At 36.1% G+C, this 24,142-nt stretch overlaps 1 protein-coding gene across 1 annotated transcript in view; it reads right to left on the bottom strand.

The window, feature by feature from the left end:
- The window catches only part of Aff2 (ALF transcription elongation factor 2), a 347,505-nt gene that overhangs the window by 286,322 nt on the left and 37,041 nt on the right, over window positions 1-24,142 (bottom strand). The window contains exon 4 of the mRNA XM_077106520.1: window positions 22,983-23,843. Coding sequence (XP_076962635.1) covers window positions 22,983-23,843 — 861 coding nt within the window. The remainder of the gene's footprint in view (window positions 1-22,982; window positions 23,844-24,142) is intronic.

Here is a 24,142-nt window from a genome sequence, read left to right as displayed (position 1 = left end):
TATGAAAACAAAATAAGACATACTTAGATGGAGTATGGACCACATGTGGCAGGGACACAGAAGTGAGGTACCGGATTTGATTAGTCTTTGCAGAGAATATGAAGTGCAGACTGAGCCCAGGTGAGAGAATGTTGGTGCATTTCATGTGGTTGGAAGGCAGGGGTGAGGAGTTTGGGAAGAAGCCAGAAAGTACAGTAAGGGCCAGGTCAAAGGAGATTTCCAGAGGGTTGGCTTCTTTCTGTAGGCAATGAGAAGCACTGAAAGATCAGCCTGACTGCAAGCCATGGAGTGGGATGTGATGAGGAGGGCAGGTGAAACATGATGCTTACCCAGTATAAGGTGAAGATCTAAGGGTTGGAACTACCATTTTGATGTTAATGAGGAAGGTTGGACTTGATGAGGGATGGGCTATAGAGCTTGAGGGAGTGAGAGAGAATCTTAGGTGATTCCAGGATTTTGGAACTGATAGTGTCATCAACTGTTCAATAGTAGTTGTGCTGAGTATGAGATGCCTATAAAAACATCCAAGTAGAAATGTCTAGAGAGCAACTTCATTTACATATGTCCAGTACATAGTAGGTATTCAATATGGCAAGAAGTGGAAGATAGAGGTGGAGGAAGGGGAAAGGAGTTTCACCATATGGAAGAGCAAACCATCATGAGTGAGTTTTCTTTAACAGCTTTAAATGTTTAAACATTAAAGTCTAATAAACAATATAGCACACTTCCCTACATACTCGTTTGTGCCACAAATGAAGAACATTGTTTAGAAAGAGACCAGGAAGTTAGAGAGACACAAGCTGCTTGTTTTACAGAAGTATCAAGCAGAAGGGAAATCAGAGGCTTAAGATAATGAGCACTTACTTAAGTACCAATATCGTTTTAAGGAGCAAACTAAATATGTAGAAAAGTCTAAATATCATCAACTAAATGACATTTGAAAATACACCTTTTAACATTTTTCTAGTATGAAAGGTAATATTAAATTTTATGCTGTTACCAAATCAACACGTTGATATGCATGTAATTGATTTTAATTAAATGTAAAGAAACAAGGGCACCTCTGTGAGAAAATTTTGAATTTTGTAATCTCCATAAGTTAATTTTTAAACATCTAAAGAAAAATGAAACACATCCCAGAGTGGACAAAACTACAGGTTTTAAAACTAGCTCTGGGCAATGTATTTTTAAATAGTTGAAACTGAAACCTGATCATTTCTTCTATTTTTTAAAAAATGGAAACCCTGTGACATAGAGATGGTCACTTGTATTTACTCTCTCCCTGTTCCAATGAAAATGTCAATACAAATAGCAACAAAACTGATGATTCACACACCTGAGCCAAGTCAGTGAAATTGCCACAAGCCACTGTTACATTTAAGCCTCTTTAAAAAATCAGGGAAAATCTTCAAGCTCCAAAGGCTTTTATTTTTTCATTTGATATAAGTGTTTTATGTTGTCTATTTATATATACTCATCTTGTTTTTAAGATATTTTTCTTAATAAGGGTGTTCAATCAATAACTATTGAATTAATTATGGCACCATAGAAAATGTATAGAAAAATAAGGCATAGACCCTGCCCTCCAATTAACTAAGACTTAAACAGCACTAAAAAACATGCATGAACCCTAAGTATTACAATAGAGAGAATTCTATAAGTACCATAAAGTATTGGATAAAAATGTACATGTTTCCAGGCATGGGAACACTTCCAGGAAAGAGGGAGAAATGAGCACTTTTTGGAGGGCCGACTGTAGCAGGCACTATTTGGCACTATATGCATATCACTTGGTGCATGTGTTACTAACATGGACAACAAGGAAACTGAAGCTCAGAAAAGTCATTTGTCAAATCAGGAGCCTATGTTACTAACTCATACCTGCTTTAACTTAAAAAAAATGTTCCACTCAGAAGAGCAACTCATAGACACCCTATCACTACCTAGCACAGAATAGATATTCAGTCAAATGGGTGCTAAGGGAGTGAATTACTGACTGAACAGAGAGCAAAGGACAAGGATCACATGCGAGACATGGAAGAACCTTGGCATCAACTGTGGCCACACTCCCTTCCCTGGTCTTTCACTCGGGACATGTAAAATAAGATCAACCATTTCACTCCATTTCCCAATTTCTGGACTATATCAAATATATATTAAATTGTTAGAAACTTGTCAGAATAGAAACTATTACAGAAATTCAGTTTATTATCATTTTTCTTTTATTTCTTTTCATTTATTTGATTGAACCTAGGGCCTTGTGCATGCTAGGCATGCGCTCCACCAACTGAGCTACATCCTCAGTCCCCTTTATTATCATTTTTATTAGTTTTCAATGATTCATATGTAATTTGCTAAAAGTCATACACTTAAAAATTTCCACTACAAATATGCTATTGAATTCCATACTGGTCATTTCTGAAACTTAAAAAAAACCCCATCACTTTAAAAGACAAAAGCAAACATGAATGTGTGTGTGTACACACTCATGCACAAGCATGTGAGAAAAGGGAGAAGAGCTTCTCATCTGGACACATTTCATGTCAAAGTATTCAGAATTTACAAAAAGGTTAATTAGATTTGTAATTTAAAAAAAATGAGATTAAGTGATACTTTGGTAGGTGGTTGGGAAGTAACCCCCCCAAAAAAAATGGCAATTTTGAGCATCAGATTTCAAAAGCCACAGTATTTGTTATATAAAAGAACTGTTATCTCTGTGATAAAGTTTTACTCCCTTCCCTATACTGGAATTTGGCCATTTACTTAAGTATTCATAATACCAATGCCTTATCCAATATTAAAAAATTCAAACTCATAAGAAAATAAAGTCATTATTTGGGATTTTTAGTGCTATTCAAGAATGAAACCTTATAATCTCTATGTAAATGCTATAGATTGCCATGTATATTTCTTTAGCATTCCTCCAATAATTCTTGCCATGAGACAGGCATAACTCAGCAGGTTGAAAATGTTTGTGGTTTTGTTTAAATAATGCAAGATTCGTCCACTATGCCAAGCTGATTATTATAGTACTTTCAGTCACAGTTAATGTTCTTCCATCTCCCCTTCCATGACCCTCCCTCAAGGAGGCAACACCAAGATCTGAGCTAAGGCAGCAACCTAGCAGATCCCTTCTCCTCATTCAGAACTGTGGTTCAAAGTTAATTGGCTCATGTCAGATCTGACTCTAATTTGGGTTTTAGCATTTTTAATTTGCACTTAAGCACCTATAGAATCTCTCTACTTGGAGATGTCTACTCTGGAATCCAGTTTAAGTTATGCAATTTAAACCTCTCTTTATACACTAGAGAAACTTTTCAATAAGTGCACAGTTATTTGCACTTAGCAATTGGGGTCTAAAAACTGCTTTGGTCTCTAAACATATATAATACAGAAAATGGCAATGGAAAAAGAGGTTATAACAAACCCAAGGTTAAAAGATGACAGTGTTAGTTAAAATGAAGACATTTTCCTTTTGAGCTTATTGTACAACGTGGTGCAGCTGCAATGACCTGATTTCTATTTCACCAGATAATTACAATAGCATTTCTCAATTTAGCTACCAGGGTGCTTATCTGTAAATTGATACTTATATATTGAGGTTCATTTTCAAACTTTCAAGCTCTGCTACAACATTTAGAGAATCAAATTGATGTGTAGGTGGCCAGGTATATATTTGTTCTAAGTGCCTAAGTGCTATTTTGAGTGGTTACAGGAACTTGTGCTTTGAACAACAGAACCAGTTTAAAAATTGTGTCTCTGCCTCATTAACTTATGGGTGATATTCTTTATCAATCAAACTTGCAATATTAGCTGTTATAACTGTTTAATAGAAATATACTACATCTACAAGCATAAACCACTTGGACTCACATATAATATTATATGAATATGCTGAATTGAAGCCAAAGGTACCAATTTCAAGGCCACCAAAAGCTTCCTTCAAAATTAAAACTGCTGGGCATTGCTGAATTCAAAGAAGTCAGAATTCTAAGGGCTGAATGCTTCTAATTCGAAAGTGTTCTGATTAGGGAAGGTCAATCTTACCCATTAATTATAACCATAATGATCCAACTCTTATTAAAAATAGCCTCCATAGCTTCCTCTCCAATGATGATGCTTTTAAATTTTTAGTACCTTTCAGATCTAGATTGCACATAGGCCTATTTCAGTTAAAAATGTTTGCATATTAGACTCTCACATAGTGTACACTCTGAGAAATTAGGCATGGGTAAAACTAACGTATAGCAGGCACAAATTCATTCTAATGGTGAAAAGTCAACAGAAAGAAAGTTTCTGTTGGGTAATGTTGCCTCATAAAAACAAAATCTCTAGATAGTCCTCCAAGTCTTAAAAGCCAACTTTAAAAGTTAGTGATCCAAAAAAAAGTGGTCTTCTGAGGGGAAATAAGCCAACTCAAAGTCTTTTACCACTAGGGAGGAGCTCAAATCTAAACCCTAACCAGGAAAGAACAAAGTATTTCTGGCTGGGTTTTGTTAAGAGAAAGGTTAAGTTGGACAAAGGACAGTCCATTTTGGAAAGCCAACAAACAAAAATTGCACTTACAACTTATCAATGGAGAGGAGGCAAAAAAGCCCTGAAAATATACTGAATTCTCAAAAACACATGTTTCTTCCTTAAGATCAACATGTTAAATGCATGTGGGAAAAATTCACATAATAATACTGCTTCAAAACCACTCACCCGCAAGACAGCAAAAGGAGTGAAGGACAAGCCCAAGTGTGTAATTCTGGAAGTTTACGAATAATCAAAGCTAGAGCTCAAAACATGATATTTTAACCTCAAATATCAATCCATTCAGTCACTCAGTACTATATAGACTGATACATTCAGACTCACAACCACAACATTCAAAAGAACACCTATGTGATTCCAATTGCATCCGGGGAGGTGTACTAAAGATGTATGAGGCCCTAATTTATATGCACCAGGCACTTTAGAGTTTACATAGCACAGCACTTGCATATCTAGAACCCCAGCAAATTTTCACACAGTCTTTGAAAGAAAATAAAGCTGGGATTATGATTATGCCTCCTTCCAACATATCTGAGGAATACCTCAGGCAAGAGTATGGCATAGCAAAACATATAGCTCCTCCCTTATTCCTACCCCTCCAGAACTCATGACAATGAGAAACTCATTATCTGCCATTTCTTGTGCATCCTGACCTAAGGGTTAGGAATTACTCCCTATCAAAATCGACTTTTTGAAATTTCTCAGGACCCCTACCAAATAAAATTCACCAAATAATAATTTAGGATCTTTGTTTATAAGATATTGAAAAAATAGGCAATGTTAACTCTTAGTGAACCAAATCCCAAGCATCTTGTTCTAAAAAAAAAAAGAGATTCCTTTCTCATGAAAGTGAATAAGCACACCCTGAAATAGCCACCATCCACTCATCCACCCAGCCTTCCACGTATGAAATACCTACTTGGTGCCTATTCTTGGGGCAAGATTTCCTTGCTTTTCTCTAGTTCTTGCATTTTTCATCTTTCTCAGGAGCAGGCTGGTCTGGCAGTTGATTTTTTCCCATGCAACCTGTAAGACTCAGGTTCCCATGACCCATGGTGGCAGAGGGTCTTTGGCACTTCCATTCAAAGGATTGTAGATGTCAGGAACAAGCTTAGCCCACATGATGAGTGTGCTAAAAGTACTTTCAAATAATTACTCATTTTATTTTGGAGAAAATAACTGCAAAGCAATGAAAGCTGAATGGAAAGGCTTTTGTGTGCATAATGAGTATTTATTTCACCAGTTTTCTTAAAATTAGGATTACATATTTTTAAGCCCTGCAATCAAAACATTCACAGTATACAAAGCCAACCTGGGTCACCTGTATGATGACCAGCTGAGGAACTTTTGATTTTATACCCAACTACCCATTGCCACCCTCATTTTATTCTTCACCAAATATAATGTTTGTAAAGTTACATTTTAAGTTTGTACAACAACTTCAGTATATATTTGTTACCTGCTGTTTTTTTCTATTATTATACATGCTTTTGTGCATGTGTGTGTGAGAGAGAGTGAGTATGCATGATCCTACCCAAATCTCCATCCATCAGTAAATCAAAACAAAACATTGGAAAATACAGGAAGATGACTGCAGGTGTGCCTAAGGGTGATGGAAGTACAGCCCTTCTGGAAGGCAGAGTGAAACACAGAGTCCTGCTATGTCCTATTTTAGCATTCTATCAATTCTATCACACACACACACACACACACACACACACACACACACACAGACATGATTGTGCACAGACATACACCTTTTAACACACTATGATCAACAATATTGTAACTAAACATTTGGACTCATTTTCTGATTCATTTATCCTAAGAATTTAGAGTGGGATAATATTTCTCAGTTAATTTTGCCTCATGCACTCATAATTTTAGCATACTGGGGATTATTTTAAAACACAAATAATCTGGTGATTTGGTACTAAAGGGTAAATGACAGCAGTCCATAATAATAGCTATGCAGCCAACTCCCTTGTTCTTGATGAAATATACATAGCAACATAGTAATCTGAAAAGTAACATGTGATTGGTGACTGGCAATATGATCACATGACTCTATAAATGTACTCCATGCCAAAACACTCTAAAGTAGCTTATCATTACACTTGTTTTACTGATAAGGAAATCAAGACTTTAAGGACTTGGAAAAGTTTCCCAAATCAAGTAGCTAAGGTAGTGAACTACATCTTGATTATGATTCGACCCCTCTCCAAAGAGCTCAATTGCAGATACATGAACTATGTGGAGGCGCCCTAGTTTGATGTTAGGAAGTCTAAACAATTGCACAAATCATTGTTTGGGTATTTCCATTTGCTGATTTTCGGGGGGAGAGAATCTAGAAATTTTGTCAGCTTCTCAAAAAAAAGTCTAAGACCCCCAAAGATTGTGCTTTGTTGAGCTTAGTGAAAATGGTGATACTTTTCTAGAACCATCTTTTTATCTGACTGCCACCATGTACTTTTGCTCCTCTGGGCTGATGTGTACCTTTACATGCTCCTGCAATCCACATATTTTGCCTTGCTTTATTATTATGTATGTATATATCTTAATTTCTTTGATAGCCATACATTTCTTAAGAGGAAAGTATGGTATTTTCCAATGTTGTCTCCTTGAAAGACCTAGCATAATGTTCTATGTGTAACAGATGTTTGAAAAAAGCCAAAAAAAAGATCAATTTATTCATTTGTTTAATCATCAAAATTGTGCTTACTCCTACTCTTGGTCACCTAATTCCTTTCACCTAAAAGAGTTAACTCTCTAAATGTCAGATGAGTTTCTGGCCAATCTCAAAAACTTTATCTTCAAGAAAGGTCTCCATAAACAACATCTGTATGTTTGTATCTTGGTATCACACAACTGCATACCCATTTTTTTGAAATTATTTTTTTCTAATTGCTTTGGATATTCTATAAACTTCAGTTCTCCAGGGAATGCATACACCTATTTATTTAGCACATGTTTAATGAGTACCTACTGTGTGCCAGGTACTATGGCTGAAATTGGCAAAAATCCAATCATCTCTTCTTCTAACTTTTTGGATTCCCTCATAAAGATTAAAACTACATTATATATGAAGATGTGTTCAATCCATAATAAAGGAAAGAATAACTATCAACCTTCCCTTCAGATTCTTCATAATTACTCAGAAGAGGTTAACTTATTTTTCTTTCTGCCTTTAGAAACATTGATTTTTCTTGGAGATTAAGACACTTATTCAGAGTCACAGAGTTTATTAAGCTGATAAACTGTTTCAAATTAATTTATATATGTAAGGAAATAATCACCTACATATTTATACTTGAAGTTGATGTCATATAAATGTCACTAATAATTTACAAATAAGCTAAAGTAATTACCTCCTTACCTATTGAATGGAGGTATAAAGCTTGCAGTTCAGTGACATACAACCTTGGGCTTTTGCGTACCCTGAAAGGGTGGGATAATGATGGAAACTTACTTTTAGGAGAAGCAGACTAAGAAAAAGCATCATTAATGCCTCAGCAGTTCAGGATGTCATTTAACCAACTGAAAAACCTAGTCCATTCATCTAGGAAGAAATTCTCAGCAGCCTTCCATTACTCAAGATTTTTTTTCAATACTACATAAATGAATAATTAAAGAAGCAATTGAAAATAAATATTAAGACTTTTCTAAGCCATGTTCTCAAGGCATTTTTATCCCATTTAAATTTTAAAGGTAATTATATCGCCTACTGCCAAGAAAGTTAACACTAATTATGGGAATAAATAATGCTGTACAAATTAAATAGGGATGCAAAGACAAAATGCAGAATGGATTATCAAAACAGGAAATACAACACTGTTATTTCTAGCTCTAAGTACTATATCGTCTTGATTTGTGAAGATGTAATTTTTAAGCATCTATTAGGAAAATCATTTTTCCTGTATCACTTTGACTTTACTATCAGATTGCCATAAAAATAACAGTAGTCACTTTTCAGCAGTGAACAAATATGGGTTTTGCTTGTTTTATTATACACCTTTTTTTTTTGGTACTGAGGATTAAACCTGGGGTGCTCAACCATTGAGTCACATACCTAGTCTTTTTTATATTTTATTTAGAGACAGGGATTATACACCTTTTATATGTATGCTTTTGTATGGTTTGAAAAGAAATGTATCCATATGTACCTATGTAAATTATACTCCCTTTAAAACTTTTAAAGTAAATCTAATATTTCTTCAGTAATTTATTCCAAGCACAATATTTTTTAATGTTCCAAAGTATTTCCATATAATACATGAAGTGGTTTTCATAACTCCATTTCAGAGTTGAACCGTTGTTGACATCAACATAAAATGGCCTTTTTTTTTAAGAGAGAGAGGGAGAGAGAGAGAGAGAGAGAAGAGAGAGAGAGAGAGAGAGAGAGAGAGAGAGAGAGAGAGAGAGAGAGAGAGAATTTTTAATATTTATTTTTTAGTTTTTGGCGGACACAACATCTTTCTTTGTATGTGGTGCTGAGGATGGAACCCAGGCCACACGCATGCCAGGTGAGCGCGCTACCACTTGAGCCATATCCCCAGCCCTAAAATGGCCTTTTGTTTGATGTACTTATGAAAGGCATTGATATCCACCCTTTAATTTTTTCAAACTCTACAGAATAATTCATGAAGCTTCCCATAACACACTGGGGATAGAACTTCCTCTCTTTTCCCCCAGAAGGTGAAATGAACATATTTATGTGGCAGAAGGTCTATTCCTTCATACATTGAATTGGAGATGGTAGATGTTGTTTTTCTTCACTTGAGTATAACAAATAAGGACCTGCCATCTGTATTTCTAAGTTGTTGGAAATGGGCAAGTTTCCTGATATATACTTGATTGTTTTTGATGCAAGTTACTCTCAGATGAAGGGTCTACTTGTGGCCTTTAAAGACTTTCCCAATCATGAGGGAAAAATGTGTAGTAAAAGCTCATTAATGTGTTTCTAGTAGGTCAGTTGGACTGGTTGGCTTTGCAGAGGCCTTGCAGCATCAAGATTCTCTAATTCTATAAATTGTGCCAATATCATCACCACAGTCCTGAGGCCAGTCTCCAGCCCCGATTCAAAGAAATTAATGATCCAGTTTTCTCAGAATATTGCATTTTTGAACCATATACAGTAGTGGAAGCAGTTTTTCAAGAGGCAGCTTTCTTTTTGCTTTTAACCTACTGTCTAGATTTATGAGTGGAGAATTCAAGGCTCAGTTCTATAAATAGCTGGGGTAAAGGCCTTTGGTGAGACTGTCTCTTGCAGGATTCTAGGTTCTCCATTGTAACAAGTAAAACTCTCAGCTCCCAAAGTTTCTGTGTTTACAATAATTTCAAAATAAGAAAGTATATAGGCATTATAAGGAGAATTTCAAACAATGGAGAACAGAAAATTGGAAAAATAAAATTAAATAAGACATTATGACCAATTTCCCTATATTTAAAAACAAAATTGTACTGTGAGGAACTATAGAGTGCAGAAATATTGGACACTCAATCCCTCTCCTTTCTCTAGGCTTCCTCTAGCAGAATGTTATTGACCTTGACTAAAAGGCAATGACCATTCATGCCAAATAAAGGCAAGGGAGCTGAGCCAAATTGTTTCTGAGATAACAATTTAGGAATATAGTCAATCAAAATCACCCTATACCAATTCCACTGAAGTCAAAGGATGGGATTGCTCTCTCAATATTATATCATAGTGGGGACAGGTAGTATGGAGGGCAAGGGACTCGAACGCTGCACTGTAAGCCATGTTCTCTGTGCAGACAACTTCAGTCTAATGGAGAAAAAGTAAAGAAAGATGAAAGCAAAGTCCACAGGTATAACTACCAGAGAAATTCAATGGGAAATGTATTCATTTGACTTCAAAATTACAAAATACAAAGTGTGATTTAATATTTAATACACTGCATAGCTAACAGAAAATTGTCACTTCCATTCCTGTGATTACTAAGAAAGTATTCAGCATATTTCCCCATGTTCTCTAAAGTACTATAAAATCTTTCTGAGGTAAGATATTAATTTTTAAGTGGTGAACCAAAAAGGCCATTTGTAGGAAATAAATCCTTCATTGAAGCATAGGAAAATAATCTTGATTTTTTTGCCAATAATTTTACACAAGAAGTACTCTGGAAACATTAATCAAATACCATGACATTCAAAGCCTATAATATCATGACAGCATGACAATAAAAGAGATAAAAAGACAAACTTACCTACTTTGCAAAGATTTGAGTGTCAAGGAGAGGAAACTTGGGTAATGGTATCACCATCTACTGCTTGCCTAAGCTAGAAATCCCAGAATCAATCTAGATTCTTCTCTGTTTACTGCCTCTCAGTAGCGTATCTTATTAATCATTGAATCCCATGAAATCACCTTAACAATCTTTCTCAAAATGGTCCTAGTTCACATTTCTAGCATTTCTAGCCCCAGAATATTTCAACTGCTTGCTCAATGATCTTTTTGCCTCAAATATTACCAGCTCTTTCATGCTTCCTACTCTTTTCTCCTCTCTCCCCTGCCAATATCTGTCTAACATGGCCTTTCTAAAACATCATCTACCATGCTCATACCTTATGCCTTTTGATGGTTTAAAAGATTCCCCTTCATCAGTAGCTGATACAAGAGCCCCTGATCTTCCCAACCAGTCTCCCCTCTTGATGCCCTAAACACAGTTCATTCTTTCATATCTTGATTTCCAAGAGATATCAGGCCCAGTTTCAATCTGATGAGCATTTACATTGCAGGAAATGCCAATGTAACATCTTCAAGAAAATTTCCAATCATACTTCAAGAATTAGCACACAAGTTATTTGAAAAAGCTTTTCTACACATCTCAGATACTCTTAGACATTCTCTGCTCTCATGGAATACTGAACACTCTTCTATTATATTTTCACTATGATTTTTTGGTTTTTATTTTTGTATCCATAAGCTCTGACTCAAAGCACTCAAAATGAAGCAACACTGAGATGCCATCATCTGTTTTCCAGCTTCTAGCATATTATGTGGCACACAATGGACACTCAATAAAATTCCATTGGATGAATGAATAAATAAAATGAATGGACAAAAGAAGATATGGAGTTTTCTAGATACTGTCTTCTAATTAATGTTCCCAGCAATGGATATGATTCATGGTGACAACTTAAAATGTTAACAATAGTTTTTTTTTTTTTTTTTCAATTTGTCCTTGGGCCAAATGCTGTCAACAACACCACTTGATAAATTGTGTATTCAGACTGATGTCTCTAGATGGGTCCTTTTTAAACTTATTAATCTCTACTGGAAAGGGAAGTGAGATATTCCAAACTTACAAGGATATGAAGACTATATTTCTTCAAATAAACAGAGTATAGCTACAGAAAAGGATTTTGGAGACCTCAGCTCACAGGAGAGAACACATAGGAAGACCCAATTCAGGATGAGTATCCTAGTTAGCATTTTCATCAGGTATCCAGGGAAAGCATCTCTGAAACTTCCAGAGGAAAGTGGCTTTCCCAGTAAGTTTGCATCTAGGTCTGGATGAATATAGGCAATCCTGACTTGGCATATGAAGGCCAAAGAACCAGTAGTAATCATTCAAAACATTTACTATGTGAATAGTGATACCTGAAATTTTATAACATGGCAGCTGCTTCTCCCAATATTAATATTTTAACAGAATTGCAACATATTTACAATATTACACTATGACATATGCTTTAAGCAGTGAGCTGTCATGATAACCTTATATAAAAAGAAACATGGTATTTGAAACTCCAACAACACTGAAGTATTCATTGTGGTCAATTTAATCTTGTTAAGATACAACCTCCTTTTTTCACCAACCCATGTGTTTCTCAAAGCTTAGGTCAACTTCATCTCATAATTAAAGCCTTTACTAAATAGATGATTTCTCCTACAATTCTTTCATTTGATGCCATATCAGAATATAGGTACTGCCTTGGATCCTGAGCAAAACCCTTAGAATGTACCAAGAAAGTCATCATTCTCTTTCTCCATTTAAAGTTTCACTGGCTTTCTTGGGCCCTTGAAAGAGAAACATGGACATGTGACACATGCAGGTATGTACACATATATACAAAAACACATACACACCAGCTATGAGAATCCTTTAGGTTTTGCAACACATCATCAATATTTTAACCCCATCTAACCATTGTCACCTAATTTAATCCAAAGTCTCATAGTCTGTAAGAGTATTTGCTCTTCCTAGAATGTTAGAAAATCCTACCTCACCGTGCCCAAGTCAATTACATTCTATGATTCTTTTGATGTATAAGGGATTCCAGAATCCCAATTGGGTTTGGCCTTAGCCCTTCTATTCTCTTGAAAAAAAATACAGGACTTTCTTCTTTTGAGTAGTTATCTCTCAGGTCACCTTGTTGCATCCTGTGATTGTGAGCACAAGCCTAGGCAAGGAAATGTTTTCCTGTACTCAAATTCTAACAATACAAAAGGCAAAATGACCTTCACTCCTGAGTCACTAAGGAAAAAGACCTACTGACTAGGGAGAGTGATTTGTGGTATTGAAGAGTATTTCTAATACTGGGTGTAAAGCATTTGCATCCACCTGCCTGTGGGCTGAGGGAATCCTCTACTCTACTGGTCAATTCTCTTTCTACTCTAGACACTTCTCCTGACTTCAGGATTCTGGTTTCCACAGCTGAAAGGCTGGCCTTCCTCCCCATCTCTGTTCAAAGTCATCTTCCTGTTCGTGACAGGCACAACAAATGAAATATTTTCTGCTCTCTAAAATGTGGTCCAGTTCTAATTCAGGGGTTCACAGCAAAGTTAATTTTTGCCAGAAAATCCAGCCTGCTTCCTGTTTTCCTACGGCTTGCAAGTTAAGAATGTTTCTTATACTCAAAGATGGTTTGAAGAGATCAAAAGAAGATTTCAAGATATAATGAAATATGTGATATTCAAGTTTCAGCACTCATATATGAAGTTGCTGCTTTCTTTGTTTTTTTTGGTTCTTGTGGTACTGGGGATTGAACCCAGGGGCACTTTATCATTGACCTATGTCCCCACCCTCTATTATATTTTTATAGTTAAACAGGGTCTTACTAAGTTGCTCTTACTTCAGCCTCTCAAGTTGCTGAGATTACAGGTGTGAGCCATTTTGCCCAGCTACATATATGAATTTTTATTGGAATGCAGCTGTATTCATTTACTTATTGGCTATGGCAGTTTTCAAACTATAATGATAAGTATTTGTGACAGAGAGATAGAGGCCATATAGCCCATAAAGTGCAAAACAGTTACTTTTCTGAAAATGTTTGCCCACATGGCTTTAGTTCATAATCATATCAATTACACTGATATTTTCTTGATTAATTAATTGGAAAATAATTTTATACTAATTACTGCACTAAAATATTTTTAAAAATCATTTTCACACAACTGTATTTAAACAGTTTGTCCATGATAATTGATTTTCACATAGGCACAGTCAAGTGAAGAACCCAAAGTCATTTTGGTTCAGAACTACTGCAGACTAAAACTGGGTTGGTTCTGAGATGAGGTGGCTCATCTCCATCCTGAAGACTGGCTTCACCTACTTATAGTGGACAATACCTAGAATGCCTTCATTATTAATATAGACATTTCTGAATATTGAACCCTCTTGGAGTAGGTTCAATAGTGTCCCCCTAATATTCATGGCCACTCAGCCCAGAATGGGACCTTATTTGTAAATGTGGGCTTTGCCAATATAGTTAGTAAAGGATTAAGACAAAAACATCTGTGATATAAGGTAGGGTCTAAAGTCTATGAGCTGATTTCCTTAGAAGAAGAGGGCATAGACATCTGGCATAGTCGTCCAGAGAAGGTGGCCAGGTGAATGCTTAGGCAGAGATTTGAGTGATATCACTACAAGCCAAGGAAAGCCTGGGCTACCAGAATCTATTTAAAGACTAAGAAATAAGCCAACCCCCCCCCCCAAAAAAAAAAAACAAAGGCTGAATGTTTTCTCTGATAAATGGATGCTGATCCATTGTGGGGTGGGTAGGAAAGAATGAAGGAAATTTGGATTGGTAGAGGAGAGTGAGGGGATAGGAGGGGCTGTGGGGATGGAAATACAGTAAAATGAGATGGACATTATTACCGTATATACATGTATGATAACACTACTGGAGTGACTCTGCACCATGTACATCCAGAGGAATAATAAGTTGTGCTCCATTTGTGTACAACATGTCAAGATACATTCTACTGTCATGTTTAACTAATTAGAACAAATTAAAAAAATAAAATTTAAAAAGAACTTACTGGACAAAAATAAAATTTAAAACAAAATAATGAGTAAGAAATATTCGTCTCTAACATTTTTGGAAAGAGCTTGGCCCTGACAACGTTTTGGACTCTTAGCCTCCAAAACCAGGATAATAAATTTCTATCGTTCTGAAACCTCCAAGATTGTGATCCTTTGTTATTGCAGCTACAGGTAACTAATACATCTTTTGCTTTGTCTTATAAACTTTCCAGACATTTCACAGCTACTTAGTTCATTTATTCTCATAGTAATTTTCTGAAATAGGCAGTCTGGATTATCAGAATTCTTTTGCTGAGGTACAGTGAGACTCACGTACTTAGCACATACAAAAAAATAATTCAAGCATCTTGATTGCACCTTGCTAACACTTTTTCTGTCTCATGATTCTAAACAGGTTTTGAAATTAACCTATTCTGGGGGCTCAAACACTTGAGAGAAGTCTTATTCCTCTCAATAGTTTGTATGCCTACTTTTTACTGACCTTTCATTTACATCTAAGGCACATCTTGAGGGTGACTGTGTTTCGGCCACAGAAATCCTGATTTTTTAGCTATGCTGTCTAAGTATTCTGCTAAAGTCATCTCACCAAAAAGACAAAAACTCAAAAGCCTTATGAATCAAGAAAAGGGCCTCTAACAAGTTGTGTCATATGTTATTCATTTAGGAATATTGCAAAAACACTACTTCTCACCATATTTGTAAATGAAAAACACATGACCGTAACCTATAATACCACAAGAAAAATTGCTCTTTTGGTGTGTTCAGCCCCAAACTTTTGAAATATGAACCCAGCAAGGGAATTTTAACTTAAGCTGGACTCTGCTCATTATGTACTTACCCCTTATGTGAGAGCAGAGAAGCTACTTTTAGAAAATTAACCCATTCATATACAGTTGAACTTAATACACCAAATGCCATCATGCAAATGGTAGTGGAAACTTGGGCTTTAGTCCCAGTATGGCCAATGGCTGTCCATCTGACCTAAGGTTCTACTTTTGTCAAAGGGTGTAATTACAATCTAAGATCCAGTCAAGACTGGATCAAAATAAGGTAACATATATGAAGGTATTTGTAAATAATATAGTATAATTGTACTAAGTTTTTGTTATCATCACCTATATTATAAGCTCAATTTGGTAATCAAAGTATAGTACATTTTAAAGGATGTTTAATTAAATATTATTTGCTTTCATGCTAATTACAAAATACTAAACAGACTTACAATAATCCATAAAGGGTTTTATAACTCATCTCTAGAGCCCCTTGCATTTAGTATTTGCGTTGAATCAATATGGTTATCTACCTGTCAATTTTTCTTTTCCTTTAATGTGGAATGAGAGCAGTCCTATTATTATGACTGGCTCAGAAAGTACTGAACTAATCAATATATGCAGTGGTAACAGAATGATTTGGAACACACAGAACAAAAGTTTATCACTTTACTGCATACTGAATCTGTCAAAATATTTTTCTAGGAGTAATGTAAAAGTACAAATTATTTCCCTTATTTTAGTGGGTGGTGACAAAAGGATTAGAAAGGTAGTTGATATATCTTCAGCTTGCTGTTTTCTAATGAAATGCTTCATATATTTATTATAAATGTTGGAATATAAAAACGCTCCAGGCTGAATTGCCAGCCATTCTCTAAAAGTAGCCAATTCTGTTTTCCCATATTTACCTTGTCTTAAAAATTTCTATATTCTTCTAAAAGGTGGTAACAAGAGATGTACAGACAGGGCTCAGAGCCCTTCCATGCTGTTCCAATGTGGATCCTCTTGAAAGGGGGATGGGTGGAGGAGGGAATGGCTGAAGTTATTTTATAATCAAGTTAGTTTGGGAAGGAGAAGCATATATTCATAGATTTAGAGATGGGATAAATCTCACTGATTAACTAGTTTAAGTTCATGTAATAAGACACCTAGAAAAATAAAATAACTCAAGTTCCTAAACCAAGTCAAGGCCAGAAGTGGAGCCCATCTGTCATATACCTCACTTAAATATGTGCAATATTCTACATGTTTCTTCTCATAAATATTTGCTTTTAGCCATTTCATGAATAATCACAAAGATATTAATAGTGATGCCTTAAGTTATATCATTATTAATAATGATGACTTAAATTTGTATAACATAAGACTTGTAGTTTTATTATAGAATAAGAACAAAATAATCTTTTGACTTCAACATAAAATGTTAAAAGTGACAAAGGACAGACACAGAAAAACCAAATGCTCTCTGCTATATTTTAATGGAATGCTGAAATCATGGACAATGTTCTTAAGATAATGGCTATAATCACTTATAAACAACTTTGGAAAGTTAAAGAATATATATGAGAAGGAATGATACTTGAAGAGATGAGAAGGAGCAAAAAAAATACTCAACTGCATGTTCTTTAATTTGCCAATGTTGGAGCTCTATCACTGAGTTTCAATAATACTAATGAGCGAATGGAAAGGAAAGGGAATGAATGAGAGACAGTTATTCCTGGAGAAGGAAAGCAGGGTATACAGCAGCCATCTCAGCATTATTTTAGAAAGAGCCTTTAGAAAGCTCATAGAGGAAGAACTGAGGTATTCAGAAGACAAAGGGATATACACTTCTTTCTAAGGGAGTAGAGAACAAACCAAGAGAGTTCAGAATGCAGTGCTTGAACTGGTGAAGGAAACTGACTTATGTCAACTCGTAGGTCACCCATGAATCCAGGAAACTGGAGTGTCAAGTTTAATACCACACTCTGGCTTCCACACTGCCTGTGAATTCAAGCCCAAGCTCACTTAGATTCTAAAAACACTCAACACAGAAAAACTGGCCTCTCTTCTAAATATGTGTTTTATTATCTCACTTCATTTATTTATACCCACTCTCTCCATTCATAACTAATGCACACACATGATGAACTGCCCTCCAGATTCATAATTTCACCTAGTATTCAAGGCCAAATTCAAAGATACAATCAATCCATTCATTCTTTTTCTACCTCAGATTATTCTTTTCATTTGTTCTTTTCATATATACACCACAATAGGGTGTATTTTGACATATTATACATACATGGAGTATATCTTATTCTAATTAGGATACCATTCATGTGGGTGTACATAAAGTGGAGTTTCATTCTGGTGTATTTATATATGAACATAGGAAAGTTATGTCCAATTCATTCTATTGCCTTTCCTATTCCCATACCCCTTCCTTCCCTTCATTCCCCTTTGTCTCCTCAGGATACCTTTCCTATCCAATCTTAATTGAATCCTCCATTATCATCTCCAACCATCAAACACAAAACTCAATGTTTCCTTGGAATAATAATACTATCCTTTTCAGATGCCCTGCTGGGGCCACTTCTTTTGGCTTAGGGAGATACTCAAGTTAGTGGGAGAATGCAAAGTTGTGGTAAGGAAAATGAATTTTAATACCAATTACACTGGAGTTGAAAGAATTAGTAAAAAAGCATAAGCTAAAAGCAACCATCAGGGTATAAAATGACATGGGGAGTGTATGAAGCATTCTGGATTCTGCACATCTATGGATAGATGCTATAGTCAAGCATCTGTGCAGGTACTCTGAAAGTGAAAGGACATTCAAAGGTGTCTCCCTTCATTCTTGATGGGGTTGACATTAGACCAGTTATAGCCTGAGGTGGAATACTATTTTATTTCCATAAAATAGACCAAAAATCTTGTTATATACATCAAATGAAAATTTCCTTTAGTTCTTTGAAGGAGTTGCCTCTACCACTTCTGTATTGCTGCACAGACACTCCCAAAACACTAATGATAAGATTGCAGCATTTTCTGCAGTTCTCACACAAGGAGCCTCAGCTTACTATCTACTTCACAATAAATAAAACTAATTGTATTCTCATTGTCTACTGCATAGGGTATAAAATAAAACAGGCATAGTCACAAATGAGAATGATAATTTTTCAGCTGGTTGGCAAAGTGACCCACTAAAATATGCTAAAATAATATCATATGAGTTCCATTACATTTTTGTAAGTGGTTCCTAGTTTTGAGGCAATTAGGGCCTCAGATGGCCTAGATTACAGCCAAGAACAGCATGTAAAGCAAATGAACCTTTAGGATGATGACATTCCACACATTAATATTGTACTTTCTTTTTTTAAAATTTAGATGTTGATGGACCTTTATTTTTATTCGTTTATTTGTATGTGGTGCTGAGAATCGAACCCAGTGCCTCTCACATGCTAGGCAAGTGCTCTACCACTGAGCTACAGCCCCAGCCCATATTGTACTTTCAAAAGCTTATTGGCATAGGATTGAGATGTTTAATGTGAGGCATTGAATTCTTCATTTGCATTCAATTATTTATTTATCAAACTGTAGTAATAACAAATTACACCAAAATGCACAGGTATCTACACTGGCAGATTTTTATCCTAAGGTAAAGATAAACAAAAACATCTGTAATGAAATCATGCATAATGCTACATTTATTAATAAATTCATTTCCTAATAAAATACCATCTGCAAGCAACCCTCAGTTTCCACTTGATACAAATATGCCTTTTACTGTTTTCCAATGCAGTTCCCAGAAATTCTTCTAAACACAAATAGAAAACACATTACCTTTTTGTTTGTTTAGTTGCCTGGAATGTGCATAAATTCTATAATATAAAAATTTTAAACAAATTATTGTTTAAATAACATTCCTCAGTTGAAATGTTGACTCTTTGCAATAAAGTTGGTTAGGCTTCTAATATCTTCATTGCTGATATAGGAATTTTAAGAAGTATAAAAATGTTTCACAGTTAATTATTTTTCTTATGAAATAAAACAAATCCTCATTGTATATAAGTCTATACACAAATATTAACACAAATAAATGTAGACACAGAAAGAAAAACATGTACCAAATTTCAATAATAGTGTTTAATCTCTCAATTCACAAATATAATCTCATCTGCTGATATGAATATCTTAGAATGCTATGTTTTCTGGTCGTACAACTCTCCCTATTCCCTCCTACCCCAACTGCACTCCTCTAATACAACATGTCAACCTCCTCTCAGTTGAAGAGAAGGAAATATTGTGATTGCTCTCTAGAAAAGCCTTTTTGGTAATAACTCCAAGTAATGCTACCACTCATCAAAGATGGCTACTCTGACTAGGGACCTGGAACCCAGGGCCTGGAATTCCTGGCGCCAGGAACTGGGCTGGATTCTAATGCTAAGTGCTTTTGAAAGTGCATCAAGATTTAATAGGGTGAATTTTCAGACTTGGTCAGAATTTTAGCCACATAAATTCCATTAAGTTCAAAGCTCCATAATGCTCCAACCTGTCTATATTTATGCCCACATTTTAATCTACACCCTTCTAAGCTCTCTGTTGGGCTTTCTAACCTCTCATTTTATTTTCTCATATTTTGGTTTTCACATTGCTCCTGAATTCTGTATATCACCCTGATCTCTACCTCTCCTTAAAATCCTTCATTGAGATCCATATTTTAAAATAAGATCTCTCTTCACTGATTTCCTATCATGATTTTCTTATACCTGACCCATTTTTCATACAAAGCTCCACCAATGTCTATTTGTATCATCCCTAACAGTTGCATGCACATAGGCTACTCCTTGGATAATCATCTCCAGGGTTGATGACAGTTCATCTTCTGTTTGAAAATATACCTCTCATTGGTGAACTGGAGCACTGAGTGAAAACATGAAGGCATTTCTGAATCTGGGTCAGCCATTTTGTGAATGTATAACAGAGGATTACAACGGAAGGGATCTGACTGGGTCTGCAACCTGTCAGTTCACTAATGAGGTATGGAAACAGGCTAGCAGACTGCCTTATGGAGCACTGCTATTTCTAGACCAGTCCTGAGTGATAGCACTACTGTGTAAGGAGTGAATAACAAGAGATACCAGGGCAAGGGAAGGGACAAGAATGACACCCCAATCTCCCATTATAGTGTTCTTGTTTTTTCAGTACAGTATATTATTAGAGTTTTATTTTTTCCATTATAGTCTTCTTTTTTTTCAAAAAAGATCTTTTTTGATTTTTAAGTATTAACACCCAATATTAAATCATACCATAGAAATTAGTATTGGGATTTCTTAATGACTACACAGGAGTAGAACAGAGTTAAGACGCATCCAGATAGAAAAGAATTAGAGAAACACAGCTGAAGATGAATTGTCTAGCTTGTTTACCTTTTTCATGTTATTTGATTAACATTATGGCTTTGAAAATATAATCAAGTAACCATTTTTGAAATTCATTCATTCAACAAACATTTATTGAATATCTACTATGTAGCAAATATTTGCCAAGCACTTGAGATACAATGAAGAATGAGCTATTCCTTGCTCTCAAGGAGCTTACAGTCTAGTGGAGGTGACAGACACATAAACAAGTAAATACAATACAATGAAATAAGTGCCAGTCAGGACGTATATAACAAGCCAATAGCATCGCTCAGAGGAAGCTGGGAGAAAAGGCGATCTTTCACAGAGAAAGTAATTACTGAGCAGACCTTAAGGAAAAACAGGACTCTACCAGGAAGACAAAGGAAGAGTAGCAAAAGGCATTATAACTTAAAAGACAACAGGCAAAAAAGCAAGGAAGAGTGATAAAGCATGACATGATAGGGAAACATGGGTGGCTCCATAGGCTGGGATTTCATCTGTGTATGACAAAGTGGTGAACATGGGGCTAGAGGGAATATGAAGTCAGAGTAAAGAGCCCTGTATGTGGGACTAGGAAAGTTTGACTATTTCCTAGAAGTGATAAGAAGGCATTGAGGAGTTAAAAGGGGGGACTGGCATGGTCTGATCCGCCTGCTAGAACACCTATATGAATAATGGTTAGGAAGAAAAGTGATATTAGAGGGAGGGAGACTGGTGAGGAGGGGCTAGCATAGCAGTCCAGGTGAAAGATTTGCCTCCAGGTAGTTTGAAGGGAGTGAGGGTGGAGAAGAGGTGACAGACTGGAGACATACTGAGGAGGAAGCTTGACAAGACTTGAGAAATGATAATACAAAAAGAAAATTGGCCTCAGAAATAAAACAATATTAAAAACATTCATCCAGACAATACAACCAACAGTAACGGGCCTCCCTTCCTTTCTTTCTGCTCCCATGGTCCACTGAAATCATCACATCTACTGAGGATGAATAAAGTCAGAAGAGCTATAGGGCTCATGTAGTCTGACTTTTCTAATTTAGACAACCTAACTTGGAATCTGTAACAATTCATAGATTGCCTGTCACTCCTACTGAGTAAAAATTGGAATCTGCTTTCTTCTCTGTCTCCATTCAAGTCTTTATTCCCCAGCAACAGGAATCCAATCTATAGGCAGTGACTTCTTCCAATCAAGCACTGAGATGCAGTACATAGCCACTTATACAGTGATGTTTGCAAGGAAACCCAATATATATCCCCCAAACACAGATACAGACACACACACACACACACACACACACACACACACACACACAGTCATGAGTCATTTCTGTGGGAGAGGTCATGGTCCCTCTGGATTTCTCTTTAACAAGACAATGATTCCTGAGACAGGTAGGATACTTAATTATTCTAAACTCAATAGGATTTGGTTGATCACAGTACCTTTTGCTTTGACAGAAGGGGAGAAGGTAATGCAGAAGGGAAGACTGAGGAATACAGAAGAAACATTAAGATCTTGCCAAGGAATAGCCCTATAAACATTCATGAGACTAAGATTCTGGAAGAATACCTTCAACTTCTGGTTACAGAAAATCACACTTTACATTCTTCTATCTTAAGGAAATTCTGTGCTTTAGGTTTAGGATATATTATTGGCTAGTAAGACCTATGGTGACTCAATCTTTTCATGAAACTTGTACTACTTATGACCAACAAAAATCTCAAATGTCATCAATGCATACGTGATACTGCTGCAAACACATTTCCCCAAACTGTTTTATAATGCCAATTTTTCATTTGCTCAGACTGAACTTATCTTTTGTTATTCCAAATAAAGGTGATTTAACTATATTTGTAGAGTGTTAATCAGATGTCACAAGTGAAAGAAGATCAAGAATCAAACTCTGACCTTGAAGACTATTATATACTGCTTAATAAGGTACATAAAAGCTGCTGTAGAGGTTATAAAAGTGTACCCCCCAAAAAGGAAACAAAACTTAAAAATTACTTACTTCACTTGTTTGAAGGATCGTGAACTTTGGCAGTTTAGTCTTTGAACTGGCTGTGCTGGGTTTTCCATCCAAGAGTGATCCAAATGACAGATTCCCAAAGCTGTTCTCAAATTCAATGGAAGGTTTCAGTGTTGGAGAGATGTCTGGTGCCTGATCCTGGCCATCCATGGGTCTTACATATGCAGTTGGCTTTTGCTGTCCCATATTTGTTTTGCAGTAAAGCCCTGGTGGGAAGTTTTGAACTGAAAGGCCACTGCTAGGGGCTAATAAAGAGGAGGCCACTAGGGGAGACCCAGGTGCTTGCACTGTAAATTCAGAATCTTCTGGAGAATTGGATTGAAAGATTTCTTTGAAAGCATCTTCTCCCTCAGACTTGGGGTTACTGTCTTCCTTTGCAGATGGGTTTGACTCTTCAACTGCACCAATTTGGGGCTGTTCTGCTGGGTAGACAAAGAAGTCTTCAAGTCTTGCTTGAGGCTGATCCTGTGTGGAAGTCTGCATCTTGTTTGGCTGACTACTGGCCTGGCTTGCTGGTACTATGGTAGGATTATGACTATCTCGTGGCCAGTCAGTCTTCGGTTTTCTGTTGCTGTGTATTAGAGTAGAATTCAATATCACGACGGAAGGTGGAGGCATTGGTGCCGTGAGGTGGGTATTATCCTGGTGAGATGGAATCATTCGGTTCTTTTGTTCTGGAAAAAAGCTTGGTTCATTTTTGTTGATGGGAGTCTGGGGCACAGAATTCTTTGGGATTCCCACTAGATGATTCTGATTAGAATGGTTAGTAAGCAAATCCTTCATTTCATCATAGTTTCCCAGCGTGTTCTGGACTCGGTTGGCAAGGGCATCACCTTTGTTTGTCTAAAATAACAAAAAAGATGGGGGTGGGAGGAGAGACAATGAATAGGTTTGTGTTTCCTAATGTTAATGCTTCAAACAGATGCCTTAAGCAGACTAGTAGATAGGATTCTTTAAAATTCCTGTTGCCATCTAATTTCATACTTTTTATGTGCTATGTAAGAAAAGAAATCAATAATGCTATTGGAAGAGCCTCTTGGAATGAGCAAGTATGATTAACAACTGGTATATTCCCTGGCCTATACTTAAACATGCTTGCTGGGAGAATGGTTTTCAATTACATCATTTATTCATTTTATCAG

Source organism: Callospermophilus lateralis, chromosome X (assembly GCF_048772815.1).
Source record: "Callospermophilus lateralis isolate mCalLat2 chromosome X, mCalLat2.hap1, whole genome shotgun sequence".
In the NCBI taxonomy this organism is placed as follows: domain Eukaryota; kingdom Metazoa; phylum Chordata; class Mammalia; order Rodentia; family Sciuridae; genus Callospermophilus; species Callospermophilus lateralis.
The sequence above is the reverse complement of the archived record's forward strand: the minus strand, read 5'-3'. Positions and strand labels throughout refer to the sequence as shown.